Source organism: Trichechus manatus, unplaced genomic scaffold, assembly GCF_000243295.1.
Source record: "Trichechus manatus latirostris isolate Lorelei unplaced genomic scaffold, TriManLat1.0 scaffold00250, whole genome shotgun sequence".
Taxonomy (NCBI): domain Eukaryota; kingdom Metazoa; phylum Chordata; class Mammalia; order Sirenia; family Trichechidae; genus Trichechus; species Trichechus manatus.
In genome coordinates this window covers 983,824-997,913 of record NW_004444186.1, presented here as the reverse complement: position 1 = coordinate 997,913, position 14,090 = coordinate 983,824, and the positions used below count along the sequence as shown (strand labels likewise).

Here is a 14,090-nt window from a genome sequence, read left to right as displayed (position 1 = left end):
GCAATCTGATCTTTTCTACATATTTTATTTATTTCCTTTTGGAATAGGCAATACGTTCACCTAACTAAAAATTCAAAAGTTATAATAAAAAAGGCATATAGTGAAAAGTCTCCCCCCTACGCCTGTCGTCTACTCTGGCTGCCCAGCCCCTCTCAGGAGGCAATCAGTGGTATCAGTTTCTTGTGAATACTTCTAGAGACATAAACATATATAGTTCCCCTCTTTACTCAAATGGTATCATGTTCTGTACACCTGCTGCACGTCGTTCCATCTACCCATGAGCGGTGTCCATGAGATCATTCCAGAGCTGCACATGAAGAACTTCCGTATTCTTTGTTCAGGTATTCAGCTTTCCATTGCGTGGCTCTATCATCATTAAACCCATGAGCATTTCAGCTGTGTCCAGTCTTTGATGAATACAAACAATACTGCAATGACTAACCTCATAAAAATGCCATTTCCCGTATGTCTGAGTGTAATAGGAAAATGAACCCCTAGAAGTAGAATTGCTAGATCAAGGTGTATGTGCCTTTGTAATCTTGCCCATGCCTGTTGTCCTCCATGAAGCTTGTGGATATCATCTTATTTATCTCTGTGTCCCCTAGCCACTGCTACAGAGCCTGGCACAGAAAAGGTGCTCAGTACAGCTTTGCGAAATAAATAAATGAAAAAAATAACTCTTTTAGTGGAGACCCCTTTCTTTTTCCTTCTCTGACCATTTGCTGTAGTAGATAAATTCCTTCCCATTCACAGCACAGTGCAAACCAAACAATTCACATTCACCCCCCGCCCCATGCTATGATTATTTTGGAGCAAAATTCTTCGTCTCTTATTAATGTCCATATTTGCATAACTAATAGATAGCCTTCTTCATTAGCTTGCTTATAAAATAAGGTCACAATTATTTTTTATGTTTTAATTATAAATAACTCTGAGTCCTCATTCCACATTTCATGAGATGTCTTGATTTTTTTACTGGATTTTTTTTCCCCCTGAGCAATTCCTGGAAACACTTACATAGTTCACAAATTCTTTCAGGGGGTTGCTTGTTGCTGTTATCAGCCACAGACCTCTGCAAGTTAACTCTTATGGTCTTTTAACTATCCCTGTGGCTTTGGGATCCGTTGCTTATTAGCTGTGTGAACTCTCTCTGCCTGTTTACTTATATACAAATGAGGATTAAATGAGATTATAGATGTTAAATGCTTAGAATTGTGAGCATTAAATGAGATTGTAGATGTAAAACGCTTAGAATAGTGTTTGGCACATATTACTGTTGGGAGAGACAGTCATCCATGGGCCTTTTGCCCTCCTACTCTTCTTCCCGGGTGTGACAAGAATGCAAGGCTGTGACCGCTCTTTATCAAGGTTATTTCTCAGGATTGTGTTTACAGTGAGCAACTTTGAGGGATGAAGTAATGTCTCCCCCCGGGATAAAGAACAGGTTTGTTTACCGCTTCCTATACAATGGCACATTCCCCAAACTCAGTGTTCCTCGGTTGTGGTGTAAATCCAGTGAGTGTACAGCATCCACCTGATCCCTTTGTGTCATCCCCTGGGGCCTGGGAGGCAAGAAGAACCAACACAGACTTTCTGAAGCCCACATTGCTTGCTGTGTCATAAGTAATGGCCCTTTGTCTCTCAGCCAGGAGTCTCGTGTCTTCGATCAGCATCCATGAAGCAGTAACAGACTTCATTTACTAGCCTGTCAGAAGGGTAAAATCAAATACCAGACCTGAGAAATAAATGCTTAAGTAAGCTATTTTCATTTTTTTTTTGCTCTTGTTCTTCTTACTTGCCTTAACCAGGCACACTGCACAATATTTGTAAGTTTGTGTTTTGGTATGTAGCTAAAAAGCATTAATTGTTGCCTCTTGCAGAGAACTCTGAAGTTGTCAAGGATTTCATTTTACTTGGATCCACAATCAACACCCACGGAAGCAGCAGTCAAGAAATCAAAAGTCGCATTGCGTTGGGAAAATCTGCTGCAAAAGACCTCTTTAAAGTGTTGAAAAGCAAAGATGTCACCTTGAAGACTAAGGTCCGCCTGACCCAAGCCATGATGTTTTCAATCGCCTCCTATGCATGTGGAAGCTGGATGATGAATAAGGAAGACGGAAGAAGAATTGACGCCTTTGAATTGTGGTGTTGGAGAAGAATATTGACTATACCACGGACTGCCAAAAGGACAAACAAATCTGTCTTGGAAGAATTACAACCAGAAAGCTCCTTAGAAGCAAGGATGGTGAGACTACATCTCACATACTTTGGACATGTTGTCGGGAGGGATCAGTCCCTGGAGAAGGACATCATGCTTGGTAGAGGGTCAGCGAAAAAGAGGAAGACCATCAACGAGACGGATTGACACAGTGGCTGCAACAATGGGCTTAAGCATAACGATCGTGAGGATGGTGCAGGACCGGGCAGTATTTTGTTCTGCTGGGCATGCAGTCGCTATGAGTCGGAACTGACTCCAGGGCACCTAACAGCAACAGCAGAGAACTCTACTGTGCTGCTGAGGAAAACAAAATGAATTTGAAATAAAGTTAACTTCAAAATTATGGCTCAATTGAAATAATTACTTAGCCACTCTAATATCCAATTCTATATCACTGAGACCGTAGTTTCTTCTCTACATACGTTTTTTGTGTTATTTTGCGCATAGTTTTCATGGAGTTGCAATACACGAAAGTTGCACAAATGTAACTGGGCCTTAGTTCCTGTTACATAATAGCTGGATGACTTTGCGGACTGGAAGGTTCAGCTTCCTAGTATATGAAATAGGGAAACTAAGTCGTGAGCACAAGGTTGTTGGGACTACTGAATAAAATAATGTATGTGAACAGGTACACTGAACAAATGACGCCTTATTCTAATTTCAGACTGTGTTGATTCACAAATGTCAATTTATCACATATTTTCAGAGGTTATGAAATGAAAGAAAGAAAACCTTGCCCCACGGCAGCAGCTGAATCGTTTTGCCACGTTCGGGACCGAGTTAGAGGCTCACCACACAACAAGAGAGGAAACTACAACTCCCAGCAGACTTTGCTCCTGAACGGCGTCATCCAACCTCAGCCCCGTCCCGCGCCCCGCCTCCTCTCGCCTCCGCCGACAAGAAACTACATTTCCCAGGAGGCTCCATGGTGCCTCGCCGCTCGCTTTCTCCCCGCCCCCTGCCTCCCCTCTCTCCCGCCGGCAGCTCGGTGGCCGACGCGGGTTCGGCGGCCGGCGGAGCGAGCGGGCGCGCGCGCCGGGGGTCGCGCGGCTGCTGAGAAGGGCGAGTGCGCGCAGAGCGGGAGCGGAGGCGTAGTGGGGCGGGGGCGCGGCTCGCTCGCACGCAAGATGGCGGACGAGGACGGGGAAGGGATTCACCCCTCAGCCTCTCACAGGAACGGAGGCGGCGGCGGCGGCGGTGGGGGGCCCGGGCTCCACTGCGCCGGGAACGGCGGCGGGGGAAGCGGCGGCCCGCGGGTGGTGCGCATCGTCAAGTCCGAGTCCGGCTACGGCTTCAACGTGCGGGGCCAAGTGAGCGAGGGCGGGCAACTGCGGAGCATCAACGGGGAGCTGTACGCGCCGCTGCAGCATGTGAGCGCCGTGCTGCCCGGGGGGGCGGCCGATCGGGCCGGGGTGCGCAAGGGGGACCGCATTCTGGAGGTGTGAGTATCGGGGCCGCCCGCTTCCCCCCCCCGCCCTCCCCTCTGCCCCTGTCACCCCCAAACCGCACCTCCCCCACCCCGGCCGGCCCTCGGGACCCCCGCCCCTCCAGGCCCCCGCGGCTCTGCACCTCCTGGTGGGTTGACCCCTCCCCTCCCCGCACCCGGGGCTCCGCGACCCCCGCCTCCCTCCGTCCTTGGCCCCCCCCCGTCATCTCCAGTCTGTGTCCCTGCGCCCCCCGTGTGTCCCCCCCGTCCCCAGTCCTTGGCTTCAGCCCCCTTCCTGCCCTCTGTCTGCTCCCCTGGGCTCGCCCTCCTCCCGATGCACCTTTTCGGCTCCTAACTGACAGCACCTCCTTTTCTGACCCGGCCTGTCTCGCGTCCTCCCCAAGTTCCCACCTTTCGCATCACAGTTTCCCATTTGCCACCTCTCCCGGCAGCCCCTGGGGACTGTCCCTGCTGCCCTCTAGACCAAGCCGGCAGGACCCTGGTCGGCTGCTCCTTTTCCCCCGGAAACATCATCCCTGCACCCCGCCTTTCCTTCATTACCCCCTCCCGATGGTTAAGCGCCCCCATGTTTTCCCCTCCTGTCCTGTGCCTTGGCTTCCCTTTCCTCCCCTCGTGTGTGTCCGTGCTCCGAGATGATACCTTCTTTCCCGACCCTTGCATGCCGGGGTGGTTGGTTGTCTTTGACACCGTAGTTCCCTTCTCGGTATGTTACACCCTGGTTTTGAATCTGATGTCTCCGTCAAGGGTCCCTCGGAGTGAATCCCGGGTCCGGCCCCCCGTCTTCGCTCCTGCACCGTGCCCCTTCTTCTATTTAGTCAGGTTTAGGGTAGAAGCTCCCCTTAGCTCCTTGTTCTCCCAGACTACACCCCTCTTTCGCGTCCTTGACCTCCCCACTTTTTCCGGGCACGCCATCTCCTATCTTGCCCTCTGTGATCCCACACTTCATCCGATTCTTTCTCTCCTTCCTCTTCGTTTGAAGTCTCCTGCTGCTGCAGCCCCTCCCTCTCTTCCTCCTTCATCCTCACTTCCTCATGGCATCCCCTAAAGCTTCCCTTGGATGCCGCCTCCACCCCCGTAATCCAGGCGCTGCATTGGTGTTGTTTGCACGTTGTATTACAGTTCCTACAGTGCTGGCTGGTTGACCTGTAGGGGTTTGCTCCCATTGTTGCCGTTCTCGGCAGCAGTCTAGTGCTGTCTTCTCTCTGTACTAACCCCATAGTGTATATTCTTTTTTCACACTTGTGCTCTTTCCCTTCATGCTTGGATTTGCCCTCATGCAGTCTAATTTTTCATAATTTTGTTTGTAATTTCCACAACCTTCAGTCTTCCCTCCAGTAGAACAGATTTGTGCAAGGTTTGCAAGGGCAGTACCTCGAACATCTGGCCTAGAGGAGTCCATTCCTTCTTGTTCTCCTGACGCCCCCAGGCCCTTACCCTTGACATTGTCACCCTATGGTATCCATTCGTTCAGCCTCATCCCTTCCATCTTAGAGTAGCTCAGCACTGCAAGTGATTGGAGATGGTATTCCTGTCTTCTGTCTTTTCTCTACATAGATGCTTTCTTTTTCCATTAAGGTATTATTGTTTATTGTTTTCTTTTCTGGTGTTCTCTGGCAGTATACCTTAATCTTTTGGAGGACAGTACACATAGAATGCAATAGTGACCTTCTGGTTTCTTGTGCCTGGGCACCTCGTTCTTTTCTTTCTAGATGATTCAAAATCTGTGGAATCTGTGACCAGTGTTTCCTTCTTATAGAAGCTTCTGAAATTGTCATTTTCCTTTCCCCTTGGAAAAGGGAATATATGTGTGTGTATATATATATATATGTATTTTCCCCCTCATTGAATCTTGGAACAGTAATGAGACTAAATTGAAGCCAGTATTGTTCAGTTTGTCTTTTCTGCCTTCAAATTGACTAGATTTTAACTGGTTTGGGAAAGAGGCATGTTGCAGGGCTTGGTACTGCAGTATGAACAAGCCCTCTGGGCTCTAAATTTTCTGCAGTGGAAAGCTTTCTTGACTAGCAATATATAAAAATATATGAATAGAAATACTATATATATATAAAACAGCAAACGTAGTTGGTGGCTTCTTGCCTTAGTTTTTTGTGCAACAGAGCCCAGGTATGAACTTGGTACTGTAAAGGAAGCACAGATGATCCCCTGGGACAGGTGGAAGCACTTGCCTCAGGCCCAGGTTCCGTTGCTCCTGTAAAAGAAAAGACATATCCTTGGTGGTGAGTAGAGAACTTCTTTCTTGGAGTGTGCAGGCCGAAGAATACTCTTTGTTTAGAGAACCTTTCTCTGTAAGGTTGTGATGAGCAGTAATCTTCCTGGCATTGGTTGACCAGCTTTTCCAGCTGTGTATAATTTGATTTGCAAATTATTTACAGCTTCTCTGGTACCATAGTGGGAATGGTGATAGTTACAACACAGCTGAGCTAATTGGTAAATTTGCTGATAACTATATAGTTTCTTTGTCTTTCCTAACCTTCTTTCGAAGTCTGTATCTTACTAAGTTTTCAGGTGAGGGGAGAAAGTCAGCCACACACACGTGCTCTTTGGGGGTACTGCTGCTTGCTGCTTGTTCTGATCTTACTGAGGTTTATGCTGATTTTCCATAGCTTTCTGGGCAGCTCTCCTGAGAGGTTTTCCGCGTTTCTCACCTCAGTTCTTTAGGTTAACCTCCCTGGTGTCCCAGGAAAGCTTTGCATGTGGACAAGGTGGCAGGTAGGGTCAGGGTTAGGGACAGGGGGGTTATCGTTGCATAGATGTAGTTTGTATTACATCATAGGTGGATCTCTAGACTTGGATGTTCAAGACTTTTCCCTGTTTTAGACTCTTTTGCCCTACACACAGATTGTTTTTTTCCAGTGTTCATATGTCACAGTTGTTCGGACAGCTAATAGGAACAGAGAAACGTTGGGATTTGAGATTTAAGGGATACAGGCTTGGACACAAATGAGAGCATCAATTTTTTTTTTTTTTTTAAGTCTGTTTAGCAAGGCCCTGTCCTTATGGAATCTTGGAACGGTAGTGAGGCTAAACGAAGCCAGTATGGTTCAGTTTGTCCTTTCTCCCTCGAAAACTGACTAGATTTTAACTGGTTTGGGAAAGAGACATGTTCAGTGCCTGGTGCTGCGGTATGAACAAGCCCTCTGGGCTCCAGATTCACTACAGATGGAAAGTGTGCTTGATTAGTAATATTAGCCTCCACCTTGTCGTGTTTCCTGCATAACACACCTTCAGTGTCTTTCCTTTGATGTGTATGTACCTGGAGGCTAATTAGCAACGTGCTTTCAACAAATAGAACCAAAATAAATAATGTCCTTGCGCTAATTATACGGTATGTGAGGTAGCATTCGACTTCAGTTTGATTTTCTTAAGTTTCAAGTATTTCCAAGGACTCTTGACTGATTTTTTGAGAACTGCCCTCAGGAGGGTTTCAGCTTGCAGCGGGTGTGGATATGACACTGTCGGTATTGTTGAGGCATTAACTGTGTTGGCTAGTTGGTTTCTTTGGAGTTTGGGCAGTGTAGTATTTAAGCATGCACCCCGAAGGTCGACCTGCAGCATTTGAAATCATGATAGATGTATGCTAGCCGGAGCATGTACTTTCCTCCTTGACAGATACAAGGTAATATACCCATCAACCTTAAGGAATGGGTATATCAGTGAAAAGTTAGACCATAAGGGAAATTAAAGCTGTATATGTCAATTTGCCCTGGTGGCACAGTGGTTGAGAGCTTGGCTTCTAACAAAAAAGGTTGGCAGTTCGAATCCACCAGCTGCTCCTTGGAGAGTCTGTGGGGCAGTTCTCTTCTGTCCTATAACATTGCTATGAGTCAAACTCAACTCGACGGCTAAGGGTTATATCAATTTGTTTATTGTGAGTCAGTTAATTTTAATAACATTAATATCTCATGGTTATTCTGTTTTTGGGCTCCATTTTATGTGAAAGTTCGAAAATCCTTGAATAAAAGGGGGCTGGTGGCGTAAGAAGATTCTCACAAGTGTGAGTCACGGAACGTTGATTGCTAAGTACCTTCTCAACGCTTGCTTTCTCGGTTATAACTGAATTCTCCTTGGCTCAGATTTTGCATATAGATTTTGGCGATGGTCTTTGAAATCATGGTTACTGACCAAAGGAGGTTTTTATGACAGTCTTTCTCAAGCTTTAATGTGTGTAAGGATCATTTGGGTGTGCCTGTCAGCAGTATAGATGCTTGGCTTAACCTTTAGGGGTTGTTAAATAGGTCTTGCATGGGGCTGAGAATCTTTTACTTCCTTGCCAGGTGTGGGTGGTGCAGATGGGCCTCCAGTTACATACCTGGGGCGACACTACAGGTTATATAGGCCCTGGGTTCTCAGTTTATCTTCATGGTTACATTGAGGGTCCTGAGCTAAGACCGTACCTACAGAGCTGTCATAGTGATTTGTTTGGCTCCTGAATTATAATCTAAGTGGAAAACCAGTAAGTAGATAATGGACTAACTACTGTGTCTGATCATCTATACTTTATTTATTGGGTCTTGCGAAGCTGTTGCCCTAAAGATAAGTGGTTAGGAAGTAGAGCAAATCAAAGCAGTAGTAGCAATCATTGTATCACTTCAGTTCATATGTGGTTTGTTACAGTTTGCACAGACAGCATCTTTACATTTGATTTGCACATCAGGCTGGTGAGACAGGGAGATTGTAACTCCTGGAGGGAGGGCGGGGGACTACCTTTATGTGTAGAACGGTATCCCTAGGCACACCACTGGCACATGGAAGGTACTGTTCAATAAATTCTTGCTGTCATGGCTGGGTGAGTACTGCTGGCTCTGTCTGTAATAGAGGAAACCGAGTGCTGCCCAGAAAGTGCAGCCAGAATTGAACCTAGGTCTTTGGACTCTAAATCTAGCGTAGTTTCCATTTGCTGCCGACAGACTCTGTTTTCTCAACTGTTCTTGACTGTGAACAGCCACTTAAAATTCTTAAAATTTGGTCACATCCCAAGAAACGTGGATAGTGATTGAACTTTGAGTCGACTCTTGTGCAGCGTAAACATTTTAAACGATTAAGCATTTGGCCACTAACCGAAAGGTTGTTAATGTGAATCTACCCAGGGGTGCCTCGGAAGAAAGGCCTGGAGATCTACCTACAAAAGATCACAGCTATTGAAAATCTTATGGAGCACCATTCCACCCTAAAACGTGTGGGGTCGTGATGAGTTGGAATCAACTCGGTGGCATCGGGAGAAAAAAACTGTGAAACGGGACTGTCAGATATTTACTCCCCCTGCATTGTTAAAGTGGGCGGGAGACAGGTGGCCAGAGCCGGCATTCCGTGTCCTTATTGTTGCTGTCGTTTGCTTGGTTGGTTGTCGGTGAAAAGAGCATGACAATCGTAATTGTAACCCCAGGACATACTTTCAGTTTTATAGATAACTGAGGTGGCAATGCATCAAACTAAATTTGAAAATAGCGTTTACCTTCCCCAAGGAAACCACTTCCACAGCGTTGGTGTGACTGGGAGCTCTTTTATCTTTTATAAACATTTGTCTGAGTTTTGTAAGTTCTTGTGAAGAACAGTTCTCTTTGCAGCCACTGCTGACTAGTTTGTTGTGGGTGAGGGCTTGTTAACCGTGCTCTCAAGGATAATAATAATTTTTTTCTTTCTTTAAGATAAGTGCCATTGAGAATTCCTGTAATCTGGTAGATAAGCAAAGAGACTCAACTGACAAACAGTTAAATTTATTGCACCTTTTTTTTTTTTAAATTGTACTTCAGGTGAACGTTTACAGAACAAATAGTTTCTGATTAAACAGTAGTGTACATACTGTTTTACGACATTGGTTAACAACCCCACGACACGTCAACCGCCTCCCTTCTCAACCTTTTTTTTTTTTGGTGAAAATACACATAGCCAAAGATACACCATTTCAAAAATTTCTACATGCACGGTTCAGTGACATCGATTACGTTCTTCCAGTTGTGCTGCTATTCTCACTTTAGATGAAGGTTTGCAGAACAAAATCGTTTCTCATTAAACAGTACACATGTTGCCCTATGACAATGGTTAACAAACCCGCTATATGTCAACACTGTCCCTACTCAGCCTTGGGTTCCCTATCACCAGCTTTCCTGTCCCCTTCTGCCATCTACAAACATCTAAATTTATGATCACTGCAGAGTGCTTTGTGAGCATGGCGAGGGGCGAGTTCATTCGATTACGGCATTGCTGACTGAGGGTACGGTGGTGGTTTAGGTTAGAGCCAGTTAGCTTCATCCTGTTCCTTGCCTCTCAGCTGGGTGGATGTTCTCTGCTTCACTGAGGCAGTCCGTAAGAGCCTAGGTATGGCTGATGCAGTTCCAGCTCCACATTTGGAAAAAATTACTGAGGCAGTTTTTTAATTCTTCAAAAAAATTGCACCTCACAGTAAAAGAGACATTTTATATTACAACCCAGTATCTGTCCAAAGATAAAAACCATACCTGAAACAAGTTTCACAAAATTATATTTACTAGTCTTGTGCTGTTTGGTATTTTTTAGTCTGTTCAGTATTTTGTCTTGTTTTTCAAATGGTGGTTATAGTCCACTGCATTAACTTCATGACTCATTAGATTATGATCCACTGTTAGGGGAAAAAAATGATTGAGGGCATCAGTTTTCCTGATGTGGGCCCGCTAGTATTACCTCATATTCAGTCTGTTAAGCACAAACTGTGTAAAGTTCTGTTAGGCTTGTGTGAGTCATAGGGTCCCTGCATCCCTGCCCTTGAGAAGCTTTCACTGCAGTGGGAGGGTGTGTGTAAACAATGTACTGTGTGTAAGGCAAAATGAAATAATAGAGAGAAATGAAAAGCGCAGTGGGAATCTAGAGGAAAGAGTGCATATGTTTGAGAAGACTGGTGGGGAGAGAGATCACAGAAGGCTTTTAAACTGTGATTGAAGTATAATTTCAGTAGGCAGCGAAGGGGGAAGGACTTTATAGCTGAGGAAACCGTGACCAAGGCAAGAACATGTGAGAAGTTAGGATTGCACGGGGCCTACAGTGGCTGCTTGTCTGTAGGCGGTTGTGATAGAGGCTGGAAGGAAAGGTCAAAGTCAGATCAGAGGGCTCGGAGCACGTCGTTAATAAGTTAAGATTTTACCCTCTGAGGTCAGAATAGAGCTGTATGTAGGTTAATATTCAGGATTTTGTGTGAATTTAGTTTTCTTTTAATTATTTACCAGAAGAGGTTGAATAACTTTTCCAAGGCCAAAGAGGAGAAGCACTATTAGGAACTAGAAGGAGGACTGTCAGGGCATCTAGTCTCCTGGAGTGCCGTGTACTATGTAAAGAAGAACAGCGTAGCTCTGGCACCCGGAGCTGGGAACAGCTGGTGAGGAGCGGGCCGTCTTTAATCTGTGTTTGTGTTTTATGTCACCATCCAACCCGGCTTCTCAAATATCCATTTCTGGTTCCCTCATGTTTCAAACTACTATACTTACTCTCGTGTTTACAGTTGAGAACTTTCATCCTTCTGCTGCAGGCCCACGGGTGCTCTGCCTTACCTATGATGCTGTTGTAGCTGTGCTTTGCTCTAAGTCCGTTCCTTTGGTTTGAAGATGCCTTCTTTAATTTCAGTCTTTTATTTTAGCATGCAGCACGTTGTTGGGAGTTGAGGGGACTAAAGACAGATGGAGAAATTAATATGGTACGAAGACTTACACCTTCAAAATGAAAATTCATGCAAAGATCCTTGAAATAAGTTTAAGAATTGGTGATTCTAGTGAGTTTTTGCTTTCTCTGAGTGATGTAATGGGTACTTCAGAGTTAAATTTTGGGAATAATATTACATGTGTGTAGTCTCGTTTGTTTATTGCTTATTGCTCCTTGCCAACTAAATTAACTTTCTTATAATGGGTGAGGAAATACACCTATTTGCAAGGTATTTGATTTGCTGAGTAGGGAGCCGGTATTTGAGTGCTCTTATGTGTACTTCCTCCCAGGAACTTCCATTGTTATGAAAACATCTTTTTAAAAGTGATTGTTTTTGCTTAAGCTATCTGTAACCCTTCAGACTCCCGTGTCAGACCTCAGAACAAGCTAGAACGGCAGGGCTACGTGTATTCTGTGGACTTGAAACACAAGTAATTAGCTCCCTTCTCTTTGGAAAAGTACAGGGCGGTCTGCAGAGAGTCAGCTGCTTGGGATGTTCTCCCAGCTGCTTTCAGGAGAGAGGCTCATTACTCTTTAGCGATTCAGTGAGATTAACCAGGAAGTCGTCTTTTTTTCCTTTCAAATACTGTTGCACTCTTATATCTGTGTACTGATCTAGTTTAAATTACGTTTATTTAGCGTATTTTAGAAACTGGGAGATTGATTAAATGATTATTTAAGGATGTTGGAAGGTGTGATGACGTCTGTGAAAATCGTGGAAACTTCTTCCCCTGGCTGCTCAGTTGGATTACCTCTACAGTTTGTAACCCTCTGTAGTTGGTCTCCCAGGTGCACCGTGAGGGTTACTCAGTTCTTTCCACCTGATATCTTGGCCACGTTGAGTCTATGGTTAAAAACCACTCTTTGGGTCTGTTTTGTCAAGACTCATCAACCGTACCTGTGTTTACTTTGAAACAACAATGGGTTTTGTTCTCTCTGCCTGGTGTTTTGACTCCAAGGAAATGTGACACTGAAGTTTCCCTTGTGAGTTATGTGCTGATAGGTTTCATTAGATTTCTTTGTCCTGCCCAGTTATCCTTTGTATTGCTGATATGTCAGAGGCCCTCCTGGACCTCTTATCTTCAGTGTGTTGAAACAGACTACAGACCTATAAAAACTGGTTTGCCTTCCTCAGCTGTCAAAAGAAATTGCCCAAGTTTAATTTGGACTAAAAGTTGGTATTTGATTGCTAAAGGGCCATATCCCTTTAACAGGGTATCTCTTGTTATTCATTTTTAAATACTTTCATAGATGAAAGTATTTTGAACAGTAGTAGTGAAGGTCTTTTTCAGGAGTAGTTGTAGGTTGACACTATCTATTCACATTCATGCACAGTACCTTTTGGAACTAATTGATTTAGGAAATGGTGGTTGGGATTCGGCATAGCAGTCTGTGGCCCCAGAACAAACTGACCGCAAACATGAGAAATTGTGCTTTTAATTAACATTTTGCAGGAAATCAGAAAGAATAGTGAAATGGAACTTTAAAAAATTAAGCTTACTTCTTTGGTAATTTACCTGCCTCGCGAACTAAGGTTGATAAAACAAGTAGATTTTACTCTTTAATTAACTTTCACTGTGCTGAGTATATCAAATTTAAAACATTTGGGAGTTACGTTTAAATTAGCTACGTAGGCAATGATCCAAAGTATACCAGATCTCAAACTCAGTTTAGAGTTGGTTTTGGGAAATGACTTAGCAGGGCTGGTTATGTTTGCACTGCTGCTGAATGATTGAGTGAAGGGTGCTCAGAAGTGGTGTACGCTGGATGGAAGGGAGTTAAATCAGGTTACACCGGACGGAAGGGAGTTAGGTTACACCAGACGGAAGGCGGTTAATAAGGTTACACCGGACGGAAGGGAGTTAGGTTACACCTGACGGAAGACAGGTTACACCAGACGGAAGGCGGTTAGCAAGGTTACACCGGACGGAAGGGAGTTAGGTTACACCAGACGGAAGGCGGTTAGTGAGGTTACACCGGATGGAAGACAGGTTACACCAGGCGGAAGGCGGTTAGTGAGGTTACACCGGACAGAAGACAGGTTACACCAGGCGGAAGGCGGTTGGTTAGTGAGGTTACACTGGATGGAAGGCAGTTAGTCAGGTTACACTGGTGGGAAGTGAGTTAGTTAGGTTACACCAGAGGGAACGGAGTTAGGTTACAGCAGAGGGAAGGGAGTTAGTCAGGTTACAGCAGAGGGAAGGGAGTTAGTGAGGTTGAGAAACCAGCATGAGTATGAGGAACTTTCTTACCCATTTCTAACATTCATTGTCCCACAATGTGAAAAAGTGACCTGTTGTCACATCCAACCTTCTATTTGATAAAACCGTAGAGTTGCTGTATGCTGATCAAGTTTTAAAGACAAAAGTTTTAAAAAAAAACAAAATATAAAAATAAATCAGTGCTGTATATTTTTATAGTTTTAATATCTGAACTTTCTTTAAGACCTCACTGGTTCTTCTCTCACAGGTGAGGAAGGGCATTGTATTTCAATTTTTTCATGCTATCTGTGGCGCATTTTGTATATTCTACCCTAAATACTCTGACAATAGAGTATTCCCAGAATTCACATTTTAAAATGCCAGTGTGTTTCTTTCTCTTCCTTCTTGCTTCATTTTGTTATCCTTAGAATCAGTGTTTATATTTAAAAATCAATAGAAAACAATTTAGTTACTTTTAAAATTTTCAAAACTTTTTAAGAAAAGAAAACATAACCTCACTTTTAAATTGCTTCCATAA

The 14,090-nt window shown here is 44.5% G+C and overlaps 1 protein-coding gene across 2 annotated transcripts in view; it reads left to right on the top strand.

Moving 5' to 3' along the window:
* The first annotated feature begins 3,303 nt into the window (after nucleotides 1–3,303).
* Nucleotides 3,304–14,090, top strand: part of SNX27 (sorting nexin 27) — a 94,719-nt gene continuing 83,932 nt past the window's right edge. For both annotated transcript variants that reach the window (XM_004389535.2, XM_023724619.1), the window contains exon 1: nucleotides 3,304–3,659. In XM_004389535.2, the coding sequence (XP_004389592.1) occupies nucleotides 3,346–3,659 (314 nt within the window). In that variant the 5' untranslated portion in view covers nucleotides 3,304–3,345. The remainder of the gene's footprint in view (nucleotides 3,660–14,090) is intronic.